At 41.0% G+C, this 9,494-nt stretch overlaps 1 protein-coding gene across 2 annotated transcripts in view; it reads right to left on the bottom strand.

Annotated features, from left to right (window-relative positions):
• The window catches only part of Dopey1 (dopey family member 1), a 67,591-nt gene that overhangs the window by 7,754 nt on the left and 50,343 nt on the right, over positions 1-9,494 (bottom strand). For both annotated transcript variants that reach the window (XM_013510756.1, XM_013510757.1), the window contains 10 exons: positions 8,750-8,816; positions 8,384-8,528; positions 8,141-8,220; positions 7,165-7,274; positions 6,748-6,897; positions 6,533-6,594; positions 4,839-4,991; positions 3,584-3,720; positions 2,349-2,404; positions 1,348-1,512 (listed from right to left, as the gene is read on the bottom strand). In XM_013510756.1, coding sequence (XP_013366210.1) covers positions 1,348-1,512; positions 2,349-2,404; positions 3,584-3,720; positions 4,839-4,991; positions 6,533-6,594; positions 6,748-6,897; positions 7,165-7,274; positions 8,141-8,220; positions 8,384-8,528; positions 8,750-8,816 — 1,125 coding nt within the window. The remainder of the gene's footprint in view (positions 1-1,347; positions 1,513-2,348; positions 2,405-3,583; positions 3,721-4,838; positions 4,992-6,532; positions 6,595-6,747; positions 6,898-7,164; positions 7,275-8,140; positions 8,221-8,383; positions 8,529-8,749; positions 8,817-9,494) is intronic.

Here is a 9,494-nt window from a genome sequence, read left to right as displayed (position 1 = left end):
TGAGCTGTATCACCATAATTAATTAATGGGGCCCTATCATTTTAATTGGAATTTCTCACATGGTCACAGCTCAGCACTTCTGCTGTGTTAGCAGCCACTCTTTTTCTTTTGGTGCTGAAGTTGAGCCAGTGCGGTAATAAACATGCTGCTTGTCACTGAGCTACACTCCAACCCTGCTTTGTAGTAACAGAGTGTCTTGGCAAGTAAGGGAGAGTGACTCTGGTCCTTGTCGTGGAAGACTGAGGGTCAGCGCCACCTTCAGGCACTGAAAAGCATAGTTTCCACCGCTTTTCTGAATGTCCGTTTCCTGGTTAACTGTCTCCTTTGCTGCAGTTCTTAGTCTCGGTATCCTTTTCTAAAAACTTTTCTAGGACTCTGATTTGACAGATACCCGACTACTGAAATGCACGAAGTAGATGGAGATGCTTTTCATTGGAAAAAAGGAATGAATCTAAAAATTTCTACTTTTATCATTAAACTTAATGAGAAGTAAGCAAATTTTGAAGATGTAAGCATGCTGAAATAAACAGCCTGATCTCTTACTCCTCTATCCTATTATAGCAGTCTAGGTTAGAAAAATAATACAACAGCATAATATACTGTACAATATGTCTCATCTTCGGTACGGATTCTCAAGTTATTTTAGCTTCATTTTTATTAGAACATAGTTTGCCTATTTTAAGATGTAGATATGGAAAGCCGTAATTAATACTTTGAAGCAGTGATGAATAAGGCATTATGAGCATTTACTCGTTTTCTCCCTATTCCTTTCAGTTTTGTTCGCTATCAAATAAAGTAGCCCTGCAGGTTTCTAGGCCTTTCTCCGCAGCTCTCAGCCAAAACAGACGTACTGAGTCCTTTCTCAGCCTCTTAACATTCTGCTCCAGCAGGGCAGGTCTTCCGGTATCTCGCACATACCGGGCCCGCCTCTGCCTTCACACGCGTGCCTTTCTCGTCCAGCCCTCACCACCTCCGTTAAAACTCCTCCCGGGGCTTGCTGTGAACCAGAAAGCTGGGCGGGGTCTCTGCTGGGTGTTTCAGAGCATCTTTCATACATACTATTACGCTACATCGTGTGCTCAACCGTATGACTTCTTTACCGGCTTGTCATGTTCCCCACCTGCCTCTCATCTGGATGGTACTGTTGGTTGATTGAAAGTCCTATTAATAAAGCCACATCAGCCACTCACTTCCAGTAAATGTGCTGTCCTATCCCTTGCCAAAAGTATACTTCAGTAAAAATTCTTTCAAATTGCACAAAGAACTTTTTAGTGTTCGATGCCAGTGACCACGGTAAATGTATTTTCAAATCTGCCCATTTAATGGGTATTCAATGCTTTTACTCACATCTGAAACTGAGGGAGATTTTCAGAGGGCAATGCCAGAGCCAGATCCAGAAATTTGCAAGCAGAGAGATAGAGGTTTAACCACCGCTGGCTGTTATATGAAGTGGAAAAGCCATTGCCTCCTGTATAGGTGGTCTCCAGACCAGCTACAGAGGGGCCTGAAGTCCTGTAAAATAAAAGATGGCACTGTCAGTAGCTGGACCCATTTGCTTCATGAGAAATTCCAGGAACATCTGAACCACCAGCCAGTAGTTTTTAGTCATTCTGATTAGTGTACCAATAATTGTTGCTAAATTACTGGTCATGATACTTAATTTTGCTATGTCAAAAAAATTCATGTTTCTCTGTAATTTTAAGAATGTGAAAATAACATATTCAGTAAATATAGAGATAACAGTGTGACTCAGAAACCTTGCTACTATTAGTTTTTTTTTTGCAAACATAGGCAGACTGGATAATAAAAAATACAGTTATTAGTGCAGGAGACTGTAAGACACGTGTTCTTAAAGGAACTTCTCTTCATAAATTTAGATAAAACTTCATGTATAAATTAGGTTTAGTCATAAATTAATAAACTACCCAAATGAAAAATAAAATTGTAGAACATTACATTTTGAACATGAAAAGTAAAACGGTAGCACATTACGTTTGGAACGTTCTGGATCTGGATACCTTGGCTGCAGGCTGCCTCCTGTACCACGTGTTGCTGTCTACCAATTATAAGGGACCAGACAGTGACCGTTATCAATACGGCTTGTGTTGCCGAAACAGTACGATATTGAACGGGACTTGTGTCTAGAGGCCAACGCCCGTAACAGCTAGTATTTTAATCCAGTCTGCCATGTTTCAGGACTAAGTGAAATTACACTACATCTAAATATGATCAGTTGAACAATGGACTTGAAAAATAGTATGTACACTCTCTTAGTTGCTCAGTAAAATTCTAGGTAATTTCAGGTATTAAAAACTGCTAAGAACATAATGAAATAAATTACATGTTACCGAGAAATATCTTCATCAGCAGTGAGTTCCTGCTCCATCAATAAAAATACCTGTACCTGAAGGACATTAAATGTTAAATGTTACCTTTAGGCTATAGTTTCATTATTACAAAAACAAGTTTTAAGATACGTATTCAGGATTTTTCCATCTGTTTCTGAAAGGAAGACAAAGTTTAGCAGCACAGGGCCTTGCTAGTCACTTGGCAGAGGCCTGGGAGACCAAGGCGGATTTTTGTTTTTAGTGATGATGGAACAGAGTCACGGCACATGGCTTTGTGAGGAAATGAGAAAGTCAGATTCCAGAGACGGACTCCTTCCCCTTTTCCTACTTGTCATTTTTTGCTGAGTTCCCAAGTCATTCCTGTGGAGAGCTTGAGGATGGCTGCGCAGATGAGGTCACCGCGAGTGCGCGTGGACTTGGGGGAGCTCTGCTGATCCGAGTCTAGCGAGCTCTGGGAAAGGCGAAAACTCATCTAACGGGGGCAGGGGCTGCACTCAGCAGTGACCATGCCTTACGCCGGTGTTAGGTTTCTATGGCAACTGTCCCCACAGATCGCAGGCACTCAAAGGTGGGGCTTTTGGAAAGTCACTGGGTCTGAGGGGTGCGACTGCTGCCTTGCTGGCAGGAGGCGGGGTGCTGGTCAGAAGAGAGAGGTCCCTGGGGATGTGACCTAGAAGGGTGTGTCTCTATCCCTGGCCCCGCCCTTCTCTGCTTCCTGACTGTCCCGACACTAGCAGCTTTCCTCTGCCAGACCCTCCCAACCGGCCCTTTCTGCCTTGGAGCTGGCCAACTTTGGAAGGAAAATGTGAGCCAAAATAAACCTCTCCTTGAAGTTACAAGTGTCAGGTGTTTTGTTTCAGCAGTGAGGAAAGTGCCGCAAGAGAGCCAGCCATTAAAACCCAGCTCCCCCATCTATCACTAGAGGGACGACGGCTAAAAGGAGAACCAGACCTGTTGACACCGACAAGTTAGAAGTGTGCAGAAGACACCAAGCGCTAAACCAGAGTGGATGAACTGTTTCCTGTGCAGCTGGCCCTCTGCCATCCATAATTCAACATTTAAGAGCTTACTGTAAGGAGATGGAATCTGACTCATTTATTTACAACCCTAAAAACTCTTAGTACATGAACTGAATTTAGTTCTCTTTCAAGATTAGTTTTAGCCAATAAACAGGGAAACTAATCACAGTGTTTCACAGTTCAGACTGTAACCTGACAGAATTAAAATTGACTCACGAGTTCTGTGATCATGGTAGGCCAGAGTGAGGTAAGATGTTGTGGAGACATTCTTAAAAGTAATACTCTGAAAAACAGGAACACTTGAGAGTGAAGAGTTGGCACCTGGGGCAAACGGAGACTTTCAACCAATCTCTCTGCAAGAAATGCAGTATATTTTCATTGCTGAAGTATTTTGATTCATTATCATGTACTTTCTATCTACCACAGTAATTCTCAAACTATCTGTAGTAAAGAACTCCTTTAAAAAATTCCAACCTGTTGGAGACTGATACACCCACACAATAAAAATTACGTGAAAGTTACAAATACTATCATTTTCTCATTAGATGCAGTCGAGTCTATCAAATGCCATATGTTTACTCTAAATTTCTGTACTTGTCATGGGTAGGAGAAGAGCTGGGCACTGGTCCATGGACCACACTTTGAATATGTATGTTGTATTCCTACAATTAGGTACATTACGAAGGGAAAGATGACTCACTGGTATTCTGGGAGAAGAATCTCATGAGGGACAAGGCAGCTATCACCTTAGCACGCAGGTTCCTGATGCTGGAGGCTGCACAGTACAATGACTGGACAGAAAATCTTTTCTTTTTCCATTTTGTTAGTGTGTGTTTGCAGTACATTCATTGTGGGGAGTTGGCACATGTACACAACACTTCCAAATTATTTTTTTTTCTTTCCTTCCTCTATCCTTCCCTCTCCCCCACCTCCCTCCATCTCCAGCGTAACATTCATCCCCACCACTGTAAAGCTGTTTGGTGGTGTGGGCTGCGGAGTGCACTGCATTCTTCTGGACACAGGAGGTCACCAAACCCATTTAACAAAGGTGATCAAAAGCCTTATACATCTCCCACACATTCTCTAATTATACCCTCCAAGTGTTTCCGCAGCCACAGCTTACGGGCGCTGCCTACGTCTGTCCTCTCCCAAAGGGCGTATAACTTCTTGTCCAGAACGCAGGCACAAATGTGTCTGTCCACAGTGAAATACTCATGTTACCCTCTAACGTGATCCTAAGGACCGTGAGCCATGCGATAAAACAGAGACCATATTTAGGTGAGTCCTACAAATTCAGGGCTGGTTTCCTTTACATACTGGAGATAACTTTTGTAGTTTCAGTAGAAAAACTTCTGATTATATACATGGTATGTTTCACGCCAAACTACAATTTAGGGGAAATATTTTGTAAGAAACAACAATAATCCCTGTAGTTCAGAAGACAGACTGAAAGAAGGATTTGACTGCTTACCTTGTATATCAGGTAGGTATTTCTGGTATTGGTCAATTTCACTGCTAAAAATAGCAAAGGCCAGTCTTTTGAGAAGCATGGCTCTCTGTTCCAGCTCCACGTCTCTGTTTGCAAAGAGATTCAGTGAACTGCTTTGAGCCACAGCAACTCGGGCTAAAGAACACAAGCGAGAGAGATGACGACGCACACAGTCATTCAGTCACCTGTAGATGACTCTGCTACTTGTTTTTAAAAGTGGGCAGATGCCCAGTAACACTCAGAGGTGAGAAGAACTTTGGAAGAGGCCACACGGCCACTCTGGCACCGAAGGGCTGGCAAACAGCACACAGGTGCCAGGAGACCAAGGACTAGGGACTGTAATGCAGACACACAAACACTTAGAGCTGCGGGTTTTAGAAGATGAAATTACTGACACTATTTTATAAAACTCTTCAATGCTGTATGCCATCTGCTTAAATCCTGTGTAAAATACCACTTTCAGCATGGGCTAGCCTGGCCTCCCTACTTCTTCCTGTTGGTTCACTCCCCACTTCTCCGCTGTATACACCAGATTGTCTTCTTTGCCATCACAGGAATTTATCATGTTTGCTGCTACCCCGAGATGTTGGGAGTTTTTGTTCCCGATTCCTAGTATCTCATTGTTGCCCTCTTTACTTTCACATCAAATAGGAACTCTTTAGCTGTGTTTTAAAAATCTCGTATCACACACGGCCCCATTTCTTTCACAGTTTTTTATTTGCTGAAATCATTTCTATTTGACTGAAGTGAACATAATGCCTGGCCCACTGTTGTCTTTTAATGAATATTTGTTAAATGAATGAACTTGAAACTTAAGTTTATGAAGATGAGAAAAAGAGAAAAATAATGCCTTTATCCATAAGAGAAGACTAGCTTGGGCTACAGAATTTACACAAAGTTTATCAGGGTGTGGTGCTACGTGTCGTAATCCCAGCACTCAAGAGCTGAGGCAGAAGGACTGCATGCTCAAGCCTTGCCTGGGCAAATTAGTGACCTGGCAAGAACCTGTCTCAAAATAAAAATAATAAAAAGGGCTGGGGATATATTTCAGTGTAAAAGCCCTGGATTTAATCTCTGTACTGCAAAAAATCAAACCAAACCAACCACATAACACAAAGTCCTATAGAGACAGACAATTTCATTGCATTTCAGTTAGTTTAGCAACTTTCAAATTGCTTTAAAAAAAGAAAAAGTCAAAAGTATTTTCCCTCCAGAAGAATATTAAGTGGAACTGTAATATATAAAGTCATTGAGATTAAGTACAAAGGTATGTAGAAGGCGAGTCTGACCTTTTTGGCCCCTCTCTTCCTTCCGTCGGAGGAGAAAAACAGCCCCAGAGCTCTGGTGACTTGCCTCATAGGTCAGTTCCCACTGTCTGCCTTAACAACTGTCAGTTTTCATTCAATGATTATCTCTCGTGTGCCTACTCTACGCAAGGGGCAGTACTATGCTGCATTCTGACAATTTTGAGCCTATTTGGATACGAGCCCTTCCTTCCACTTGTGGCCCCAAAAGGATCGTTTTACTCACTGTTTTTCACTAAGGTGTCCATTGTAAGTTTTAATGTTATATTCCCATAGGGTTCGACATACATCTTCATAAGGAACAAAGCAAATAATAAGAATGAACCATGCACAGGAAAGACTCTGCCTGGACTCTCATCCCACAATACTCACTCATCAAATCTCTAAATGTTGTCTTATCATGGGTCATCAGATTGTCCATAATAGCTCTCCAGCTGTAGAAGAAAAGGATTATAATATGTAATTCTGTTCTTGTTAAAGCATTAGAACTTGGTGGGATAGCAGGTGACTTCAGTTGTCTCTGAGCTACTCTTTAAAAAAGAGTTAGAGAATCATCTAATGTGACAGCATGCAAGAGAAGGACTTACTGATTAACACAAGAGGCGTCCATCTGAAAGAAACTGGGGTCCATAAAGAGGTCAAAAGCTTCCTTCTTCCAAGCTCTCCGTGTGTACTGATACCCACTAAGACTGCTGAGCAGCTGGACACAGGCCCGGTAACTAGGGGCGTTATGTGCGCTGTAACGGAGAAAAGCGCCTTAGTCTGTTTTCTAGCTTCAGTCGCCTTACTGAGTTAGGTACGTGTTCATATTTACCTAAGACAATGACATGAAGGCATGAAATAGCACCATAAAAATACTGCACATTTGTGCTTAATTCCAAAAATGGCAATGAAGAAACAGAAAGGCTTCTAACAGGCTATGAGTTAAATCTATTTAAACTATAAACAGAAGTTGTTGCAACAGGCTATGAATTAATGTCAATCTATTTAAATCGTAATAGTACCTGTGATTTCGGAGGTAGGGCACAACATAATGCATAATGTTTACAAGTAAAGGGATAACTCGCTCCTTTTCATCACTATAGAAAACCATATCCAAAAGATGAGCCAAAATCTAAAACATGGAAAATGAAATGGAATAATCTGTGAGTAGAAACTGACATCACCTAGAGGTATTAATGCTCAGTTTGTAAAACTTAGAATACCTTAAAATGAGAAAAATCTAAACTGAGATCGCTCTAAATCACTTTTATATCAATGGTTTCTGCCACAATCTATATTTTCATCCATTATAGCAAAAGAGTGTAAATACAGACAGATTTTGCTATTTCCAACAGAGATAGGGAAGTATAAAAAAGAGTTAAAAGAACTTCTACTGTCACAGTTAGTAAACAGTGGACTTAAGACCACAAATGCAGTATTCTTTTCCCATTACTAGGTTGAAAGGAGGCTCGGAAAACCGTAAACAAATGAACTGGGCTGCTTAAGTTCCACCTCTGTCAACAGAACTATAGCGTCAGTACTAGTGTTCAAACTTCTATAAGACTCAGTACCCAAACGTCTAAAGGAGAGACAAAAAACGGCATATATCGATGCATAACGTATGAAAAACACCTTGGCAGAGAAAGTACAGAAAGACGTCGCCAACCTGTCAAATCCTTCAGAGTGGGAGCATCACTGCACCACCTCTACCCCTCCTTATCATAATGGAATGCAAAAGCGGTTTTATTTAAAAAAAAAAAAATTAAAAAAAAATAGTGTGCGGGGAGGGGTAACAATATCTAAACTTATTATCACTAATGTTAAACAAACAAAACAAAATACAGACGAGGCCAAAGTTTTGTATTTGTGAATTCTATACAGTGATTTCTAGAAATATAATTTTTCAAATGAAAACTTCTCTATAAGAATAATTTGCTCATATTTTGCTATCAAACTTTACTTACAAATTCTTATTTAAAAAAACGGCATAATGTTTACCTCGGAGAGTAAAGTCAGTGCGTGGACACTGTACACAGAGGGAGTGATGTGTGAGGTCTCCATGGCAGGGGACAACATATCTAAACATGAGGAGAGGCAGGTGAATAAACACCCTGGTTAGTCTTTTCCCACTCAAAAAAAGCTACTTGCTAATAATGAGCGAAGGGATGAATTTATGGTGCTCACAATGCTCAGAGAAATGAGTTATTATTTTATAGAAAACTAAATGCCTGAGAGAAATACCTTCAACATCAGATTCCAAATTGGTTCCATCTACCATTATTTTTGGAGACGGCTTAACTTCTAGATTCCGTCTCAACCATGTTGTCTGTTCCAGAGAAGAACCAGCAATTGCACCGACAGCATCCACTATTTTATGAGTCACATCCTAAAGAGCCGAGGGAAAGCCACTGTAAGTGCATGTGCACATTCACACATACATACATATACATATCCATTAACTTCTGTAGTTTTCTGACGTGAGATATTTTACAAGAGACCCTGCTCAATTTTACAGAATGTTAGGAGTTGGGAACCTGTCATAGACTAGCTTCTGTGACCCTCATGTTCAAGCTGATGACAATGAAACTCAGTTTTGGCATGCCTTACCTGAAGGTCTCTTTGGTCTTTTTTATTTTCCAGACTAGGGTTTTTCATAATAAACTCATTCAGGACCCTAAAAAGGCCACCAAAACAACACAGAAACAAAAATTATTAGTGTAAAGAACATGACCCAATCTGGTTTCTCACAGTAAGTGGCTCTGCGATCTCAATTTGGTTTCAATATTTATTGAATACACATTCATACTCCATGACTGAACCGAACTACCTAAACATGCACTAAAAGACACGTACAATGATCACAGCAACAATACTGGTAAGTTTCCAGTATATTTAAAAATGCTCAATCTGTGTACACACATATTGAGAAGAAAAGAAGATGAAGAAACAGTACAATCTCATAGGAAAAAAGCTACAAATCACAATAGATGGTTTCAATTTTTAATCAAATTAACCATGGTTATCTGGTGATTCAAAGAAAAAAAAAATATATATATATGTATATATATGCTCCCTGCGTAAGTCTTACAACTCTGAGCTAGACAGGCATATAGGACTCCTGTTTGACAGACTGGAAAAGTGCTGGGAGAGGTTTATGCAGTGCAAGTCACAGCAGTGAGGGCTGGGAGCTTGGTGCGGTGGCTCATGCCTATAACCCTAGCACCCGGGGAGGCTGAGCCACCAGGATCCCAAGTTTCAAAGTTTGAAACTTGGGCAGAGAGGCGGAGAGAGAGGCAGAGAGAGAGACAGAGGGAGAGAGAGGGAGGGAGAGGGAGGGAGAGGGAGAGGGAGA

Source organism: Chinchilla lanigera, unplaced genomic scaffold, assembly GCF_000276665.1.
Source record: "Chinchilla lanigera isolate Chin_1 unplaced genomic scaffold, ChiLan1.0 scaffold00010, whole genome shotgun sequence".
NCBI classification, from domain to species: Eukaryota; Metazoa; Chordata; class Mammalia; order Rodentia; family Chinchillidae; genus Chinchilla; species Chinchilla lanigera.
This window is presented reverse-complemented; position numbering and strand designations above follow the sequence as displayed.